Here is a 22,127-nt window from a genome sequence, read left to right as displayed (position 1 = left end):
TTCATTTTGTCCTGATGATATGAGGTTTTCTGCATTTGAAGGAGCTAAAAAAAAAAACGAGAAAAATAAAGTAAGTTCAAAATTTGTTTAGAATTGATTTCTCGCTACTTTATAACACTTAATAATTTTATTGTTGATTTTAATCAAAAATATGTGATAACATTGTAATGCAGTTTAAATTAATTCATTAACTCACCAGTGACTGGAGTAATGCTGACTCCAGTCACTGGTAAGTTAATTTCATTAACTTACCAGTGACTGCAGTAATGTTGACTCCACTGCTTCTGACGTTCTTGAACAGAGAGAAGAGAGTGAATGTGTGTTTAGTTCCAGCAGTGAGAGATGAGACTGTGTGATTCACTGGTCCATTTCCAGCTGGTGCACTGATGTTTGTCTCTGTACCATTAAACTGGAGAACAAAGCTGACATTGTTGTTGACTTTATTCCACTGCAGAGTGATGCTGGATTCATTTTGTCCTGATGATATGAGGTTTTCTGCATTTGAAGGAGCTAAACAAAAAAATTAGAAAAATAAAGTAAGTGCAAAAATTCTTTAGAATTGATTTCTCGCTAATTTATAACACTTAATAATTTCATTGTTGATTTTAATCAAAAATATGTGATAACATTGTAATGCAGTTTAAATAATTTCATTAACTTACCAGTGACTGTAGTAATGCTGACTCCACTGCTTCTGACGTTCTCGAACACAGAGTAGAGAGTGAATGTGTATTTAGTTCCAGTAGTGAGAGATGAGACTGTGTGATTCACTAGTCCATTTCCAGCTGGTGCACTGATGTTTGTCTCTGTACCATTAAACTGGAGAAGAAAGCTGACATTGTTGTTGACTTTATTCCACTGCAAAGTGATGCTGGTTTCATTTTGTCCTGATGATATGAGGTTTTGTGCATTTGAAGGAGCTAAACAAAAAAAGGAGAAAAACTAAAGTAAGTTCAAAATTTGTTTAGAATTGATTTCTCGCTACTTTATAACACTTAATAATTTTATTGTTTATTTTAATCAATAATATGTGATAACATTGTAATGCAGTTTAAATAAATTCATTAACTCACCAGTGACTGCAGTAATGCTGACTCCACTGCTTTTGATGTTCTCAAACACAGAGTAGAGAGTGAATGTGTATTTAGTTCCAGCAGTGAGAGATGAGACTGTGTGATTTACTGGTCCATTTCCAGCTGGTGCACTGATGTTTGTCTCTGTACCATTAAACTGGAGAAGAAAGCTGACATTGTTGTTGACTTTATTCCACTGCAGAGTGATGCTGGTTTCATTTTGTCCTGATGATATGAGGTTTTCTGCATTTGAAGGAGCTAAACAAAAGAATGAGAAAAATAAAGTAAGTTCAAAAATTCTTTAGAATTGATTTCTCGCTACTTAACAACACAAATAATGTTATTATTGATTTTAATCAATAATATGTGATAACATTATAATGCAGTTTAAATAAATTCATTAACTTACCAGTGACTGCAGTAATGCTGACTCCACTGCTTCTGATGTTCTCAAACACAGAGTAGAGAGTGAATGTGTATTTAGTTCCAGGAGTGAGAGATGAGACTGTTTGATTCAGTGGTCCATTTCCAGCTGGTGCACTGATGCTTGTCTCTGTACCATTAAACTGGAGAACAAAGCTGACATAGTTGTTGACTTTATTCCACTGCAGAGTGATGCTGGTTTCATTTTGTCCTGATGATATGAGGTTTTCTGCATTTGAAGGAGCTAAACAAAAGAATGAGAAAAATAAAGTAAGTTCAAAATGTCTTTAGAATTGATTTCTCGCTACTTTATAACACTTAATAATTTCATTGTTGATTTTAATCAAAAATATGTGATAACATTGTAATGCAGTTTAAATTAATTCATTAACTTACCAGTGACTGTAGTAATGCTGACTCCACTGCTTCTGACATTCTCGAACACAGTGTAGAGAGTGAATGTGTATTTAGTTCCAGCAGTGAGAGATGAGACTGTGTGATTTACTGGTCCATTTCCAGCTGGTGCACTGATGTTTGTCTCTGTACCATTAAACTGGAGAAGAAAGCTGACATTGTTGTTGACTTTATTCCACTGCAGAGTGATGCTGGTTTCATTTTGTCCTGATGATATGAGGTTTTGTGCATTTGAAGGAGCTAAACAAAAAAACGAGAAAAACTAAAGTAAGTTCAAAATTTGTTTAGAATTGATTTCTCGCTACTTTATAACACTTAATAATTTTATTGTTGATTTTAATCAATAATATGTGATAACATTGTAATGCAGTTTAAATTAATTCATTAACTCACCAGTGACTGCAATAATGCTGACTCCACTGCTTTTGATGTTCTCAAACACAGAGTAGAGAGTGAATGTGTATTTAGTTCCAGCAGTGAGAGATGAGACTGTGTGATTAACTAGTCCATTTCCAGCTGGTGCACTGATGTTTGTCTCTGTACCATTAAACTGGAGAAGAAAGCTGACATTGTTGTTGACTTTATTCCACTGCAAAGTGATGCTGGTTTCATTTTGTCCTGATGATATGAGGTTTTCTGCATTTGAAGGAGCTAAACAAAAGAATGAGAAAAATAAAGTAAGTTCAAAATGTCTTTAGAATTGATTTCTCGCTACTTTATAACACTTAATAATTTTATTGTTGATTTTAATCAATAATATGTGATAACATTGTAATGCAGTTTAAATAAATTCATTAACTCACCAGTGACTGCAGTAATGCTGACTCCACTGCTTCTGATGTTCTCAAACACAGAGTAGAGAGTGAATGTGTATTTAGTTCCAGGAGTGAGAGATGAGACTGTTTGATTCAGTGGTCCATTTCCAGCTGGTGCACTGATGCTTGTCTCTGTACCATTAAACTGGAGAACAAAGCTGACATTGTTGTTGACTTTATTCCACTGCAGAGTGATGCTGGTTTCATTTTGTCCTGATGATATGAGGTTTTGTGCATTTGAAGGAGCTAAACAAAAAAACGAGAAAAATAAAGTAAGTTCAAAAATTCTTTAGAATTGATTTCTCGCTACTTTATAACACTTAATAATTTTATTGTTGATTTTAATCAAAAATATGTGATAACATTCTAATGCAGTTTAAATTAATTCATTAACTCACCAGTGACTGTAGTAATGCTGACTCCACTGCTTCTGACGTTCTCGAACACAGAGTAGAGAGTGAATGTGTATTTAGTTCCAGCAGTGAGAGATGAGACTGTGTGATTTACTGGTCCATTTCCAGCTGGTGCACTGATGTTTGTCTCTGTACCATTAAACTGGAGAACAAAGCTGACATTGTTGTTGACTTTATTCCACTGCAGAGTGATGCTGGTTTCATTTTGTCCTGATGATATGAGATTTGTGTATTTGAAGGAGCTAAACAAAAAAACGAGAAAAAATAAAGTAAGTTCAAAATGTCTTTAGAATTGATTTCTCGCTACTTTATAACACTTAATAATTTCATTGTTGATTTTAATCAAAAATATGTGATAACATTGTAATGCAGTTTAAATAATTTCATTAACTTACCAGTGACTGTAGTAATGCTGACTCCACTGCTTCTGACGTTCTCGAACACAGAGTAGAGAGTGAATGTGTATTTAGTTCCAGCAGTGAGAGATGAGACTGTGTGATTCACTGGTCCATTTCCAGCTGGTGCACTGATGTTTGTCTCTGTACCATTAAACTGGAGAACAAAGCTGACATTGTTGTTGACTTTATTCCACTGCAGAGTGATGCTGGTTTCATTTTGTCCTGATGATATGAGGTTTTGTGCATTTGAAGGAGCTAACCAAAAGAATGAGAAAAATAAAGTAAGTTCAAAATGTCTTTAGAATTGATTTCTCGCTACTTTATAACACTTAATAATTTTATTGTTGATTTTAATCAATAATATGTGATAACATTGTAATGCAGTTTAAATTAATTCATTAACTCACCAGTGACTGCAGTAATGCTGACTCCACTGCTTTTGATGTTCTCAAACACAGAGTAGAGAGTGAATGTGTATTTAGTTCCAGCAGTGAGAGATGAGACTGTGTGATTTACTGGTCCATTTCCAGCTGGTGCACTGATGTTTGTCTCTGTACCATTAAACTGGAGAACAAAGCTGACATTGTTGTTGACTTTATTCCACTGCAGAGTGATGCTGGTTTCATTTTGTCCTGATGATATGAGGTTTTCTGCATTTGAAGGAGCTAAACAAAAGAATGAGAAAAATAAAGTAAGTTCAAAATGTCTTTAGAATTGATTTCTCGCTACTTTATAACACTTAATAATTTCATTGTTGATTTTAATCAAAAATATGTGATAACATTGTAATGCAGTTTAAATAATTTCATTAACTTACCAGTGACTGTAGTAATGCTGACTCCACTGCTTCTGACGTTCTCGAACACAGAGTAGAGAGTGAATGTGTATTTAGTTCCAGCAGTGAGAGATGAGACTGTGTGATTCACTGGTCCATTTCCAGCTGGTGCACTGATGTTTGTCTCTGTACCATTAAACTGGAGAACAAAGCTGACATTGTTGTTGACTTTATTCCACTGCAGAGTGATGCTGGTTTCATTTTGTCCTGATGATATGAGGTTTTGTGCATTTGAAGGAGCTAAACAAAAGAATGAGAAAAATAAAGTAAGTTCAAAATGTCTTTAGAATTGATTTCTCGCTACTTTATAACACTTAATAATTTTATTGTTGATTTTAATCAATAATATGTGATAACATTGTAATGCAGTTTAAATTAATTCATTAACTCACCAGTGACTGCAGTAATGCTGACTCCACTGCTTTTGATGTTCTCAAACACAGAGTAGAGAGTGAATGTGTATTTAGTTCCAGCAGTGAGAGATGAGACTGTGTGATTTACTGGTCCATTTCCAGCTGGTGCACTGATGTTTGTCTCTGTACCATTAAACTGGAGAAGAAAGCTGACATTGTTGTTGACTTTATTCCACTGCAGAGTGATGCTGGTTTCATTTTGTCCTGATGATATGAGGTTTTCTGCATTTGAAGGAGCTAAACAAAAAAACGAGAAAAATAAAGTAAGTTCAAAATTTGTTTAGAATTGATTTCTCGCTACTTTATAACACTTAATAATTTTATTGTTGATTTTAATCAAAAATATGTGATAACATTGTAATGCAGTTTAAATTAATTCATTAACTCACCAGTGACTGGAGTAATGCTGACTCCAGTCACTGGTAAGTTAATTTCATTAACTTACCAGTGACTGCAGTAATGTTGACTCCACTGCTTCTGACGTTCTTGAACAGAGAGAAGAGAGTGAATGTGTGTTTAGTTCCAGCAGTGAGAGATGAGACTGTGTGATTTACTGGTCCATTTCCAGCTGGTGCACTGATGTTTGTCTCTGTACCATTAAACTGGAGAACAAAGCTGACATTGTTGTTGACTTTATTCCACTGCAGAGTGATGCTGGATTCATTTTGTCCTGATGATATGAGGTTTTCTGCATTTGAAGGAGCTAAACAAAAAAATTAGAAAAATAAAGTAAGTGCAAAAATTCTTTAGAATTGATTTCTCGCTAATTTATAACACTTAATAATTTCATTGTTGATTTTAATCAAAAATATGTGATAACATTGTAATGCAGTTTAAATAATTTCATTAACTTACCAGTGACTGTAGTAATGCTGACTCCACTGCTTCTGACGTTCTCGAACACAGAGTAGAGAGTGAATGTGTATTTAGTTCCAGTAGTGAGAGATGAGACTGTGTGATTCACTAGTCCATTTCCAGCTGGTGCACTGATGTTTGTCTCTGTACCATTAAACTGGAGAACAAAGCTGACATTGTTGTTGACTGTATTCCACTGCAGAGTGATGCTGGTTTCATTTTGTCCTGATGATATGAGGTTTTCTGCATTTGAAGGAGCTAAACAAAAGAATGAGAAAAATAAAGTAAGTTCAAAATGTTTTTAGAATTGATTTCTCGCTACTTTATAACACTTAATAATTTCATTGTTGATTTTAATCAAAAATATGTGATAACATTGTAATGCAGTTTAAATAATTTCATTAACTTACCAGTGACTGTAGTAATGCTGACTCCACTGCTTCTGACGTTCTCGAACACAGAGTAGAGAGTGAATGTGTATTTAGTTCCAGCAGTGAGAGATGAGACTGTGTGATTCACTGGTCCATTTCCAGCTGGTGCACTGATGTTTGTCTCTGTACCATTAAACTGGAGAACAAAGCTGACATTGTTGTTGACTTTATTCCACTGCAGAGTGATGCTGGTTTCATTTTGTCCTGATGATATGAGGTTTTGTGCATTTGAAGGAGCTAACCAAAAGAATGAGAAAAATAAAGTAAGTTCAAAATGTCTTTAGAATTGATTTCTCGCTACTTTATAACACTTAATAATTTTATTGTTGATTTTAATCAATAATATGTGATAACATTGTAATGCAGTTTAAATTAATTCATTAACTCACCAGTGACTGCAGTAATGCTGACTCCACTGCTTTTGATGTTCTCAAACACAGAGTAGAGAGTGAATGTGTATTTAGTTCCAGCAGTGAGAGATGAGACTGTGTGATTTACTGGTCCATTTCCAGCTGGTGCACTGATGTTTGTCTCTGTACCATTAAACTGGAGAAGAAAGCTGACATTGTTGTTGACTTTATTCCACTGCAGAGTGATGCTGGTTTCATTTTGTCCTGATGATATGAGGTTTTCTGCATTTGAAGGAGCTAAACAAAAGAATGAGAAAAATAAAGTAAGTTCAAAATGTCTTTAGAATTGATTTCTCGCTACTTTATAACACTTAATAATTTCATTGTTGATTTTAATCAAAAATATGTGATAACATTGTAATGCAGTTTAAATAATTTCATTAACTTACCAGTGACTGTAGTAATGCTGACTCCACTGCTTCTGACGTTCTCGAACACAGAGTAGAGAGTGAATGTGTATTTAGTTCCAGCAGTGAGAGATGAGACTGTGTGATTCACTGGTCCATTTCCAGCTGGTGCACTGATGTTTGTCTCTGTACCATTAAACTGGAGAACAAAGCTGACATTGTTGTTGACTTTATTCCACTGCAGAGTGATGCTGGTTTCATTTTGTCCTGATGATATGAGGTTTTGTGCATTTGAAGGAGCTAAACAAAAGAATGAGAAAAATAAAGTAAGTTCAAAATGTCTTTAGAATTGATTTCTCGCTACTTTATAACACTTAATAATTTTATTGTTGATTTTAATCAATAATATGTGATAACATTGTAATGCAGTTTAAATTAATTCATTAACTCACCAGTGACTGCAGTAATGCTGACTCCACTGCTTTTGATGTTCTCAAACACAGAGTAGAGAGTGAATGTGTATTTAGTTCCAGCAGTGAGAGATGAGACTGTGTGATTTACTGGTCCATTTCCAGCTGGTGCACTGATGTTTGTCTCTGTACCATTAAACTGGAGAACAAAGCTGACATTGTTGTTGACTTTATTCCACTGCAGAGTGATGCTGGTTTCATTTTGTCCTGATGATATGAGGTTTTCTGCATTTGAAGGAGCTAAACAAAAAAACGAGAAAAATAAAGTAAGTTCAAAATTTGTTTAGAATTGATTTCTCGCTACTTTATAACACTTAATAATTTTATTGTTGATTTTAATCAAAAATATGTGATAACATTGTAATGCAGTTTAAATTAATTCATTAACTCACCAGTGACTGGAGTAATGCTGACTCCAGTCACTGGTAAGTTAATTTCATTAACTTACCAGTGACTGCAGTAATGTTGACTCCACTGCTTCTGACGTTCTTGAACAGAGAGAAGAGAGTGAATGTGTGTTTAGTTCCAGCAGTGAGAGATGAGACTGTGTGATTTACTGGTCCATTTCCAGCTGGTGCACTGATGTTTGTCTCTGTACCATTAAACTGGAGAACAAAGCTGACATTGTTGTTGACTTTATTCCACTGCAGAGTGATGCTGGATTCATTTTGTCCTGATGATATGAGGTTTTCTGCATTTGAAGGAGCTAAACAAAAAAATTAGAAAAATAAAGTAAGTGCAAAAATTCTTTAGAATTGATTTCTCGCTAATTTATAACACTTAATAATTTCATTGTTGATTTTAATCAAAAATATGTGATAACATTGTAATGCAGTTTAAATAATTTCATTAACTCACCAGTGACTGTAGTAATGCTGACTCCACTGCTTCTGACGTTCTCGAACACAGAGTAGAGAGTGAATGTGTATTTAGTTCCAGTAGTGAGAGATGAGACTGTGTGATTCACTAGTCCATTTCCAGCTGGTGCACTGATGTTTGTCTCTGTACCATTAAACTGGAGAAGAAAGCTGACATTGTTGTTGACTTTATTCCACTGCAAAGTGATGCTGGTTTCATTTTGTCCTGATGATATGAGGTTTTGTGCATTTGAAGGAGCTAAACAAAAAAAGGAGAAAAACTAAAGTAAGTTCAAAATTTGTTTAGAATTGATTTCTCGCTACTTTATAACACTTAATAATTTTATTGTTTATTTTAATCAATAATATGTGATAACATTGTAATGCAGTTTAAATAAATTCATTAACTCACCAGTGACTGCAGTAATGCTGACTCCACTGCTTTTGATGTTCTCAAACACAGAGTAGAGAGTGAATGTGTATTTAGTTCCAGCAGTGAGAGATGAGACTGTGTGATTTACTGGTCCATTTCCAGCTGGTGCACTGATGTTTGTCTCTGTACCATTAAACTGGAGAAGAAAGCTGACATTGTTGTTGACTTTATTCCACTGCAGAGTGATGCTGGTTTCATTTTGTCCTGATGATATGAGGTTTTCTGCATTTGAAGGAGCTAAACAAAAGAATGAGAAAAATAAAGTAAGTTCAAAAATTCTTTAGAATTGATTTCTCGCTACTTAACAACACAAATAATGTTATTATTGATTTTAATCAATAATATGTGATAACATTATAATGCAGTTTAAATAAATTCATTAACTTACCAGTGACTGCAGTAATGCTGACTCCACTGCTTCTGATGTTCTCAAACACAGAGTAGAGAGTGAATGTGTATTTAGTTCCAGGAGTGAGAGAATAGACTGTTTGATTCAGTGGTCCATTTCCAGCTGGTGCACTGATGCTTGTCTCTGTACCATTAAACTGGAGAACAAAGCTGACATTGTTGTTGACTTTATTCCACTGCAGAGTGATGCTGGTTTCATTTTGTCCTGATGATATGAGGTTTTCTGCATTTGAAGGAGCTAAACAAAAGAATGAGAAAAATAAAATAAGTTCAAAATGTCTTTAGAATTGATTTCTCGCTACTTTATAACACTTAATAATTTCATTGCTGATTTTAATCAAAAATATGTGATAACATTGTAATGCAGTTTAAATAATTTCATTAACTTACCAGTGACTGTAGTAATGCTGACTCCACTGCTTCTGACATTCTCGAACACAGAGTAGAGAGTGAATGTGTATTTAGTTCCAGCAGTGAGAGATGAGACTGTGTGATTTACTGGTCCATTTCCAGCTGGTGCACTGATGTTTGTCTCTGTACCATTAAACTGGAGAACAAAGCTGACATTGTTGTTGACTTTATTCCACTGCAGAGTGATGCTGGTTTCATTTTGTCCTGATGATATGAGGTTTTGTGCATTTGAAGGAGCTAAACAAAAAAACGAGAAAAACTAAAGTAAGTTCAAAATTTGTTTAGAATTGATTTCTCGCTACTTTATAACACTTAATAATTTTATTGTTGATTTTAATCAATAATATGTGATAACATTGTAATGCAGTTTAAATTAATTCATTAACTCACCAGTGACTGCAATAATGCTGACTCCACTGCTTTTGATGTTCTCAAACACAGAGTAGAGAGTGAATGTGTATTTAGTTCCAGCAGTGAGAGATGAGACTGTGTGATTAACTAGTCCATTTCCAGCTGGTGCACTGATGTTTGTCTCTGTACCATTAAACTGGAGAACAAAGCTGACATTGTTGTTGACTTTATTCCACTGCAAAGTGATGCTGGTTTCATTTTGTCCTGATGATATGAGGTTTTCTGCATTTGAAGGAGCTAAACAAAAGAATGAGAAAAATAAAGTAAGTTCAAAATGTCTTTAGAATTGATTTCTCGCTACTTTATAACACTTAATAATTTTATTGTTGATTTTAATCAATAATATGTGATAACATTGTAATGCAGTTTAAATAAATTCATTAACTCACCAGTGACTGCAGTAATGCTGACTCCACTGCTTCTGATGTTCTCAAACACAGAGTAGAGAGTGAATGTGTATTTAGTTCCAGGAGTGAGAGATGAGACTGTTTGATTCAGTGGTCCATTTCCAGCTGGTGCACTGATGCTTGTCTCTGTACCATTAAACTGGAGAACAAAGCTGACATTGTTGTTGACTTTATTCCACTGCAGAGTGATGCTGGTTTCATTTTGTCCTGATGATATGAGGTTTTGTGCATTTGAAGGAGCTAAACAAAAAAACGAGAAAAATAAAGTAAGTTCAAAAATTCTTTAGAATTGATTTCTCGCTACTTTATAACACTTAATAATTTTATTGTTGATTTTAATCAAAAATATGTGGTAACATTGTAATGCAGTTTAAATTAATTCATTAACTCACCAGTGACTGGAGTAATGCTGACTCCAGTCACTGGTAAGTTAATTTCATTAACTTACCAGTGACTGCATTAATGTTGACTCCACTGCTTCTGACGTTCTTGAACAGAGAGAAGAGAGTGAATGTGTATTTAGTTCCAGCAGTGAGAGATGAGACTGTGTGATTAACTAGTCCATTTCCAGCTGGTGCACTGATGTTTGTCTCTGTACCATTAAACTGGAGAACAAAGCTGACATTGTTGTTGACTTTATTCCACTGCAAAGTGATGCTGGTTTCATTTTGTCCTGATGATATGAGGTTTTCTGCATTTGAAGGAGCTAAACAAAAGAATGAGAAAAATAAAGTAAGTTCAAAATGTCTTTAGAATTGATTTCTCGCTACTTTATAACACTTAATAATTTTATTGTTGATTTTAATCAATAATATGTGATAACATTGTAATGCAGTTTAAATAAATTCATTAACTCACCAGTGACTGCAGTAATGCTGACTCCACTGCTTCTGATGTTCTCAAACACAGAGTAGAGAGTGAATGTGTATTTAGTTCCAGGAGTGAGAGATGAGACTGTTTGATTCAGTGGTCCATTTCCAGCTGGTGCACTGATGCTTGTCTCTGTACCATTAAACTGGAGAACAAAGCTGACATTGTTGTTGACTTTATTCCACTGCAGAGTGATGCTGGTTTCATTTTGTCCTGATGATATGAGGTTTTGTGCATTTGAAGGAGCTAAACAAAAAAACGAGAAAAATAAAGTAAGTTCAAAAATTCTTTAGAATTGATTTCTCGCTACTTTATAACACTTAATAATTTTATTGTTGATTTTAATCAAAAATATGTGGTAACATTGTAATGCAGTTTAAATTAATTCATTAACTCACCAGTGACTGGAGTAATGCTGACTCCAGTCACTGGTAAGTTAATTTCATTAACTTACCAGTGACTGCATTAATGTTGACTCCACTGCTTCTGACGTTCTTGAACAGAGAGAAGAGAGTGAATGTGTGTTTAGTTCCAGCAGTGAGAGATGAGACTGTGTGATTTACTGGTCCATTTCCAGCTGGTGCACTGATGTTTGTCTCTGTACCATTAAACTGGAGAAGAAAGCTGACATTGTTGTTGACTTTATTCCACTGCAGAGTGATGCTGGTTTCATTTTGTCCTGATGATATGAGGTTTTCTGCATTTGAAGGAGCTAAACAAAAGAATGAGAAAAATAAAGTAAGTTCAAAAATTCGTTAGAATTGATTCCTCGCTACTTAACAACACAAATAATGTTATTATTGATTTTAATCAAAAATATGTGATAACATTATAATGCAGTTTAAATAAATTCATTAACTCACCAGTGACTGTAGTAATGCTGACTCCACTGCTTCTGATGTTCTCAAACACAGAGTAGAGATTGAATGTGTATTTAGTTCCAGGAGTGAGAGATGAGACTGTTTGATTCAGTGGTCCATTTCCAGCTGGTGCACTGATGTTTGTCTCTGTACCATTAAACTGGAGAACAAAGCTGACATCATTGTTGACTTTATTCCACTGCAGAGTGATGCTGGTTTCATTTTGTCCTGATGATATGAGGTTTTGTGCATTTGAAGGAGCTAAACAAAAGAATGAGAAAAATAAAGTAAGTTCAAAATGTCTTTAGAATTGATTTCTCGCTACTTTATAACACTTAATAATTTCATTGTTGATTTTAATCAAAAATATGTGATAACATTATAATGCAGTTGAAATAATTTCATTAACTTACCAGTGACTGCAGTAATGCTGACTCCACTGCTTCTAACGTTCTCGAACACAGAGTAGAGAGTGAATGTGTATTTAGTTCCAGCAGTGAGAGATGAGACTGTGTGATTTACTGGTCCATTTCCAGCTGGTGTACTGATGTTTGTCTCTGTACCATTAAACTGGAGAAGAAAGCTGACATTGTTGTTGACTTTATTCCACTGCAGAGTGATGCTGGTTTCATTTTGTCCTGATGATATGAGGTTTTCTGCATTTGAAGGAGCTAAACAAAAGAATGAGAAAAATAAAGTAAGTTCAAAAATTCTTTAGAATTGATTCGTCGCTACTTAACAACACAAATAATGTTATTATTGATTTTAATCAAAAATATGTGATAACATTATAATGCAGTTTAAATAAATTCATTAACTCACCAGTGACTGTAGTAATGCTGACTCCACTGCTTCTGATGTTCTCAAACACAGAGTAGAGATTGAATGTGTATTTAGTTCCAGGAGTGAGAGATGAGACTGTTTGATTCAGTGGTCCATTTCCAGCTGGTGCACTGATGTTTGTCTCTGTACCATTAAACTGGAGAACAAAGCTGACATCATTGTTGACTTTATTCCACTGCAGAGTGATGCTGGTTTCATTTTGTCCTGATGATATGAGGTTTTGTGCATTTGAAGGAGCTAAACAAAAGAATGAGAAAAATAAAGTAAGTTCCAAATGTCTTTAGAATTGATTTCTCGCTACTTTATAAGACTTAATAATTTTATTGTTGATTTTAATGAACAATATGTGATAACATTGTAATGCAGTTTAAATAATTTCATTAACTTACCAGTGACTGCAGTAATGTTGACTCCACTGCTTCTGACGTTCTCGAACACAGAGTAGAGAGTGAATGTGTATTTAGTTCCAGCAGTGAGAGATGAGACTGTGTGATTTACTGGTCCATTTCCAGCTGGTGCACTGATGTTTGTCTCTGTACCATTAAACTGGAGAAGAAAGCTGACATTGTTGTTGACTTTATTCCACTGCAGAGTGATGCTGGTTTCATTTTGTCCTGATGATATGAGGTTTTCTGCATTTGAAGGAGCTAAACAAAAGAATGAGAAAAAAAAAGTAAGTTCAAAAATTCTTTAGAATTGATTTCTCGCTACTTTATAACACTTAATAATTTCATTGTTGATTTTAATCAAAAATATGTGATAACATTGTAATGCAGTTTAAATAATTTCATTAACTTACCAGTGACTGCAGTAATGCTGACTCCACTGCTTCTGACGTTCTCGAACACAGAGTAGAGAGTGAATGTGTATTTAGTTCCAGTAGTGAGAGATGAGACTGTGTGCTTTACTGGTCCATTTCCAGCTGGTGCACTGATGTTTGTCTCTGTACCATTAAACTGGAGAACAAAGCTGACATTGTTGTTGACTTTATTCCACTGCAGAGTGATGCTGGTTTCATTTTGTCCTGATGATATGAGGTTTTGTGCATTTGAAGGAGCTAAACAAATGAATGAGAAAAATAAAGTAAGTTCAAACTGTCTTTAGAATTGAATTCTTGCTACTTAACAACAGAAATAATGTTATTGTTGATTTTAATCAAAAATATGTGATAACATTGTAATGCAGCCTAAATAGATTCATCAACTTACCAGTGACTGCAGTAATGCTGACTCCAGTGCTTCTGACGTTCTCGAACACAGAGTAGAGAGTGAATGTGTATTTAGTTACAGTAGTGAGAGATGAGACTGTGTGCTTTACTGGTCCATTTCCAGCTGGTGCACTGATGTTTGTCTCTGTACCATTAAACTGGAGAACAAAGCTGACATTGTTGTTGACTTTATTCCACTGCAGAGTGATGCTGGTTTCATTTTGTCCTGATGATATGAGGTTTTGTGCATTTGAAGGAGCTAAACAAAAGAATGAGAAAAATAAAGTAAGTTCAAAATGTCTTTAGAATTGATTTCTTGCTACTTTATAACACTTAATAATTTTATTGTTGATTTTAATCAAAAATATGTGATAACATTGTAATGCAGCCTAAATAGATTCATTAACTTACCAGTGACTGCAGTAATGCTGACTCCACTGCTTCTGACGTTCTCGAACACAGAGTAGAGAGTGAATGTGTATTTAGTTCCAGCAGTGAGAGATGAGACTGTGTGATTTACTGGTCCATTTCCAGCTGGTGCACTGATGTTTGTCTCTGTACCATTAAACTGGAGAACAAAGCTGACATTGTTGTTGACTTTATTCCACTGCAGAGTGATGCTGGTTTCATTTTGTCCTGATGATATGAGGTTTTGTGCATTTGAAGGAGCTAAACAAAAGAATGAGAAAAATAAAGTAAGTTCAAAATGTCTTTAGAATTGATTTCTCGCTACTTTATAACACTTAATAATTTTATTGTTGATTTTAATCAATAATATGTGATAACATTGTAATGCAGTTTAAATAATTTCATTAACTCACCAGTGACTGCAGTAATGCTGACTCCACTGCTTTTGACGTTCTCGAACACAGAGTAGAGAGTGAATGTGTATTTAGTTCCAGCAGTGAGAGATGAGACTGTGTGATTTACTGGTCCATTTCCAGCTGGTGCACTGATGTTTGTCTCTGTACCATTAAACTGGAGAACAAAGCTGACATTGTTGTTGACTTTATTCCACTGCAGAGTGATGCTGGTTTCATTTTGTCCTGATGATATGAGGTTTTGTGCATTTGAAGGAGCTAAACAAAAGACTGAGAAAAATAAAGTAATCATGTCAAATATGGTAGAATGTCATATTTTTTAAGTCTTAATATTTTTTATCAAGAGTCAATCAGGTGAATACCTGGAGACGTTGTGGTTGAAGGAACTTCAGGGTCTGTTCCATTCGCCTCTATTTAAAGTTAAAAATAAATACAAGTACTGCAGTCATGGTGGAGCCATTGTTTTGAACAGGCAAATTTAAGGAAAACTTAATAAATATGAATTTGACATAGTTTAGTAATACTTAAAGCATAACAATACCTGCACAGTATGCAAGATGGCACGTGACTGGCTTTTCAAGTTTGTAGACATAGTAGTTTCCATAGCAGAGTTTGACTTTGATCGTGTGTGAGTTAAAATAGCAGCAACTGCCACCCCAAGTATTGCACACAGTGCGATCCACAATTTCTCCAACCTGTGTGGGATGAGGTTGTGTTATCCACAAAGGTGCATGGGTCCCACACCTGTTTGAGTCTATGCACCTCTCTGGAATACGAGCACTGGATTGCCCAAGAAACAGGCGATACCAGCCTTGCCAGTCAATATTACGATCGCAGTGTAGGTCCTGAATGTTTGTATTATTTCTTGACCGCCAATCATTATTCAGAGCAGTATAGTTCTGACAGGGGTCAAAGCACTGGAAATTCATGCAGTCAACACCTGCAGGACAAACAAGCACTTTGTATTACAAGCCAAATCATCTTTATTTATACAGCACTGTATTCTATGCTTGAGTTACTTTGCTAACTATCACATAAAAAAAATCACACCCTGGTGGATGCATTGGACACATGCTAAAGTGTTCTTGCCCAAGAACCCTTTAGCTTGCGTCCCTTTAGCAGGACTTGAACAATGAACCTTCGGATTGGTTTGGGTGGACGACCAATTTTCATACATGTGGATGAAACGTACCACTTGGGTTGCTTCATTTAAATACTGCAGTTGGGCCTAAAGAGGAATTTTGCCACATGCATGAACAAAAACTATGAAGTATTTTAATTAGTAAAGATCAATTTGAAGAACTGAACTTGATTTATTGAGATAGAGAAATCAATGTATTTGCCTATTATGCTCTGATGACCAATCATGGTAGAACGGAATCCCGGGGTTGACAGGATTTAGGACAAGACCCCCCTCCAGACACTGGTGGTGGTGAAGATGAAGACTGAGATTTGAATTGAGCTCTGGCTGAGGTGTCTGAGGTGAAGATGGGGAGGAGGTGGGTTGCATGAAAGAGAGTCTAAAGGGGTGCATGGTGGTGAGCACAGATTTAAACCACACAAAGCAGAGGCTGATTGGATCAGAGAAGGTGGGCTAGAAGATGATTGGACTTGATGTCAGTATTCAGACTGACAGCATGGGAAAGTGGTTATCATGTAAAGAACAGAAAACCAACCGCACACCCAGGAAAGCAGGAAGATGAGTGATTACAAATCGTCTTGATAAATTTCCACATGAGCTTCATAAGTTTTCATCATGACTGAGGTGAGTCTAATTTTCAAGATTTTTTAAGCTTTCCAAGCCCCTCAGCAATTTCCTGATTATGGAAAATGTCCTCACTATCCTGACTCACTGTGAAATGAAGCCTCACAGTTTTCACATGACAGAATCATTATGGTCTAAAGTTTATTCAGACCACTTTTCACGTGGATTTGGTCAGCCTGTGAGGAAGAGTATGTCAAAGTACAAAACATGACATTTCCTGTTCCCACTATTTGGTGCTCTAAGTATCCCTTACTATTGGCTTAAAGATGTGGTCAAGTTGGGACTGTTTTCAGACAGTTTGTAGCACATAATACCCATACTTTACAGGAATTTCCTTCTTTATGGGGACACATAAAACTTCACAATGTTGACAGAGTCATGCCTTTTCATAAAAACTCACAATACAGTTACACCAACTCCTTAAGGCTTTCCTGATCAAATTTTAGATGGCTCTGGTCAACCTGATTGGATCTGTGTAGGGAAGTGTTAAATGTTTAATTTTGTGTTCCCACTAGATGGCACTATGATCAGTGTTAAGTTCAGCACCAGCACCCTCTCAGTAATGAGATGTTTGATTCAGATAACAAACTACATTTAAAGAAAAAAAGGCATATTCAGTTCAGGTTCCTGGCATCTTAAATTGAAACACTGCTTAAATTGAAGTTTAAAAAGAAAAACCCAAAACAAAATTTATTTGCCATCATAGATAAAATTATTAGTCCAAGTTATTGATGCTAAAGGTGGTTCTAAAAGCCTTTTTTTGTATTTTATCTTAGTTTTTTGTGAAATAAATAATTAAATTGTGTTAATATAATAACTCACCAGTGACTTTAGTAATCCTGACTCCACTGCTTCTGACGTTCTCAAACACAGAGTAAAGGGTGAATGTATATTGAGTTCCAGTAGTGAGAGATGAGACTGTTTAAGTTACTGGTCCATTTCCAACTGGTGCACTGATGTTTGTCGTTCTACCATTAAACTGGAGGACAAAGCTGACATTGTTGTTGACTTTATTCCACTGCAGAGTGATGCTGCTCTCAGTTTGTGCAATTGACATGAAGCTGTCTGTGTTTAGAGGAGCTGAGAAAGAAAATTATTCATAGCAAGTTCAGTCAGTGAAAGTTCAGTATATTTAAGACCAAAATTGTTGCTGACCTCATGACTAAGAAAAATGTCCTATTACCAGTCTTTTAAATTAAATCAACTATTTAAAGATAAAGTTGTTACATTACTTTATCTTTTTCAAAAATTTCCAAGCTGCAGCTTAACTCAGCAGATGGTACATTTTAAGTTTTGGCTTCTTAAAGGTTTTAAAAGATTCAAAAATTGTATCTTCCACACTCTTATCATCATGTCCTTTGAAAAAATGAGAACTGAAAACAAACTGTTTATTTAAATATCCCCAGCTCAGAAGACAACATACTAAGATAACACAATTCACTACTTCAATTCAATAATTTAAGCTCCCACAAACACCTATAGAAAATGTTTATCATCTTTATATAGCCATATAAAATAAATACACACACACACACACACACATATATATATAAGCAGAAATTATAATGGGGGGATACAGTGAGCAAGAAATGTAGTATCATACCAGTGACTGCAGTAATGCTGACTCCACTGCTTCTGACGTTCTCGAACACAGAGTAGAGAGTGAATGTGTATTTAGTTCCAGCAGTGAGAGATGAGACTGTGTGATTTACTGGTCCATTTCCAGCTGGTGCACTGATGTTTGTCTCTGTCCCATTAAACTGAAGAATAAAGCTGACATTGTTGCTGATCTTATTCCACTGCAGAGCGATGCTGCTCTCAGTTTGTCCTGTTAGTCTGAACGTCACTGTAAATGACAGAAACAACAAAAACTGTTTTGCCAGTGTTTGTGAAATCCTTAGCTTTGTTTGTTGCCATTTTAACAAAGCCCATTAATCACTTTACAGATACTGTTTTTAAAATTAGATCAGTAGATTTGCACTGTATTTAGCTGGCATGCAAACTGTGAAGAACTGTATATTCTAATATAGTATATAATATTAAAATGATTGTGTCTGCCTTTGTTTCATGTACAAAATATAAATATAAACATCTTTTTCACTGGCACTTTTATCTTACAGGACTACTTGTTCCCAAACCAAAAGTACTGGTTATACTATGAGAATTCAGTAGCAAACTGGTGCATGGTAAACTATGAGGTGCCATAAGTGACATTATTCCTGAAACGCTCTCACACACACTACTGAAATTTTAGCTCTCACACACACTACTGAAAAACCAAGGCATTTCAGTTGAACAGGAAGGCATTTCAGTTGAACAGGAAGGCGTTTCAGTTGAACAGGAAGGCGTTTCAGTTGAACAGGAAGTTGTTTCCTGACAAGGAAACTGAAGGAAAAAGTGGTAGATTTCAAACAAACCACTACACAGATGTCTACTCAGCAACCTGCTAGTAGCCTAAGTGAAGCAGCTGCATTACTTAACAATATATTAGCCTCAGCACAAGTCAAAATTTAGAATAGCAGAAGACTGGCATTATCCTGGTTAATTTTTTTTTGGCATATGTGCTTTTTGTCTTTTTTAACAAAGAGAAAAATATCTTAAAATCATTAATAAAACCAGGGAGAGAAGGCTTAGCGTTCCTCCATTTAGTACAATGGATATGATATTTACTCAAAAGCATGATGATGTTAATAATGTCTGAGACACCCAATGCTAGATGATCCATATAAAAACCAAATTATGATGTAATTCAAATAGTGGCACATCATTAATATTTAGGGAAATCCAATTTTTTAAGTTGCACCAAATGCATTGTGTGATAGGGCATAGAAAAAAAAGATGTTCTAGGGTTTCATTTTCATCAGTACAAAAAGAACACTGATCCACCTGAAAGCCAAATCTCTTTTTTAGAAATTCTGCCACAGGATTAATTTTGTTTATTACTTTAAAGTGTGTTTTGTTTACTTTAGGTAGAATAGGCTATTTCATAAATTTTTAGTATGCTTTATCCAGTGTATATGAAATAACTAAATTAGAACCATGCAATGTAACCATTCTGTCGTAACTATGAAATACTTTGTCTTTGAAGAAACTACTAATAAATGTATTATTGCATTTTTATCAAACAGCTGACATTGCCCTAGCAATAAATTTGGGAGCACTGATGAGAAATTATTGTATATCATAAAGGTTTTAATCAAACGAAGCAGATGCAGTGGGACCAGTTTACAAAATTTGTTATATTCTCTTTGAGAACAGTTTAGACAATATTTTTCTGAAATGTCTGTGTAACTTAGAATGACACCGTTATCATCCAACAAATCTGTTATGAATATAATAACTTGAAAATTGATTTTTGATTAAGTGTTATTACCCTATTATTCCATAAGGTTGAATTATGGGGAGAAGTTGTGGGTAAATCTCATTTTGCAAAATGCAAAGTCTGTTTTGGAAAGTTTGATATCTTGATCTGGATTTTATTTACCTCAAAATCACATTTCAAAATAAACTCTAATCCTCCTATTTTCTTAAACAAGGATCATGGGATGTGGAACTACGTAGAGTCTGGCTGTGACAGACAAGATTTTAACCATTTAATTCTAAGGGTACCAACCATAAATTCAAATTCTGGAGTTTTGATACCACCTTTATTGTATTCCGTCACAAGCTGAGATCTTTCAAAAATTTGAAAATAACTGCGTTGGCTTTATTAATGTTTTTAGAGGAGATATATAGAGAGTGACAAGGATAAATCAATTTGGAGATGCCTTCAGCTTTAGATAGGATGTTTCTGCCAAAAATAGCGAGGTCTCTGGTTAACCAGTGGCTAAGTGATTTCTTCATCTCCATGATACAGTTAGAAATATTAGTGTCTTCTCTGCTAATTAGGTTCTTTAGATATTATCAGCCCTATATACTTAACTTTAGATTAAACTCTAACCAAAGCTATTGAGGAGTCAGAGCTTGTATGAATCGGGAGTAGTTCACAGTTTTTGATACTGAGAGATAAACGAGAAGCTTTAGAGAAAATTTAGTTTTCTCTACCACGTATTTATCTATCAAAAAAATACGAATTGACTTATTTTGAAGTCTTTATTAAAAATTTATATTCCTTGTATGTCGTTAGAATTTTTGATTAATAGTGTTAACAACTGAGTTGCCAATATAAAAAGCTTAGGGGAAACAGGACATACTTGCCGAATTCCGTGTTGCACCTTGAATCCATTCCTGGATTCAAGGGAGCTAAAATATTGTTAAGTATTGTGGCTGCTTCACTTAGGCTACAAGCACAGCCGTCCCCAACCCCCAGGTCCTGGACCAGTACCGGTCTGTAAGTCGTTTGGTACCGGGTCGCAAGAGTTGAGGCTTGAGTTTGAAATTTATGGTTTTCAGGGTATTTATCGTTTTTGTGTTTTTATATCGTTTATATTGTTAACTTGGTTTCCCTGGGCCTTTTCCTGTGTGTTATGAATAAATCTTCTTTTTTTTTGGTAGCGGTACTGGTTTTATTTTATTGTATTTATCCAAGACACCTTAAAGTAGTGTGTGCGAGAGAGAAAATTTCAGTAGTGTGTGCGAGAGATAAAATTTCAGTAGTGTGTGTGAGAGATAAAATTTCAGTAGTGTGTGAGAGATAAAATTTCAGTAGTGTGTGTGAGAGCGTTTCAGTAATAATGTCCCTTACAGCACCTCATAGTAAACTGCCTTAACTCAAAAATGAATATCTATTCAGTATATGAGCGTAGAAATTGGATCTATTACTTGTAGTAAAACAGATGGATGGAAAGTTGTTAGAGCACAATTCATCCGACCATCGTCCTGAGTCACTGAAATCTGCAGCAACACACTGCTCATTTCCAGAGTCTGGTTGCCCACTGGCCCAGTATTGAAACAGAGAGTCACTCCCATCAGACCACACCTTTTGCCGATACAGACCGATCCACACAAAAACTCCATTTGCTAGGACTGTGATCTTTTGATTTTCTGTCTGATTTCGTATACTGCAAGAAGAAGAGTTGGATTTTTAAAGCAGAAGTAAAACAACCGATACTTCAACATGCAACACATTTTCCAAGGTATTATTAGAACTTATTGAAATTATTTTGAAATAAAGTGCATTTAATGGCTCTTTCAAGATTTGGTGTCAACCAGCAACAAACAGGGGAACAGCAGTCTTACATATAACAAACACCTTTTTGTGTAGTATATTTTCATTATTTTCTATTACCTTAAAAAATAAAAAAAGACTAAAACAAAAGTAGGCAACCAACTAATCAGCTAATGGCCCTGACATAATAAACAGAAAAGTCTTCTTTAGTGAATACTATACCTGGCTAGATCAACGTAATTATTCCTGCAGAAGCTCTGAGCATCAGTCCAATTTACAGCAATGTCAACCTTAACAAAGGATGCTTCACCATTTATTGTACCTGCAAATATACAGAAATAATGAACCAGTAGACTGATAGGTTGGACTTGCCGATTATATATTTTCAATAAAATGTGTGTGGAGTTCAGGAAATGAAAAGGAAGAGCTA

The 22,127-nt window shown here is 35.1% G+C and overlaps 1 protein-coding gene across 1 annotated transcript in view; it reads right to left on the bottom strand.

Moving 5' to 3' along the window:
• Positions 1 to 22,127, bottom strand: part of LOC146391515 (macrophage mannose receptor 1-like) — a 73,779-nt gene that overhangs the window by 49,974 nt on the left and 1,678 nt on the right. The window contains exons 4-6 of the mRNA XM_084922836.1: positions 21,920 to 22,019; positions 21,352 to 21,590; positions 7,280 to 7,522 (exon numbers count right to left, since the gene is read on the bottom strand). Of these exons, the coding sequence (XP_084778962.1) occupies positions 7,280 to 7,522; positions 21,352 to 21,590; positions 21,920 to 22,019 (582 nt within the window). The remainder of the gene's footprint in view (positions 1 to 7,279; positions 7,523 to 21,351; positions 21,591 to 21,919; positions 22,020 to 22,127) is intronic.

This window comes from Perissodus microlepis, chromosome 3, assembly GCF_051167445.1.
Source record: "Perissodus microlepis isolate ML-2025 ecotype Zambia chromosome 3, ASM5116744v1, whole genome shotgun sequence".
Lineage (NCBI taxonomy): Eukaryota > Metazoa > Chordata > Actinopteri > Cichliformes > Cichlidae > Perissodus > Perissodus microlepis.
Note: the sequence above shows the minus strand (reverse complement) of the source record. Positions and strands in the feature narration are given on the sequence as shown.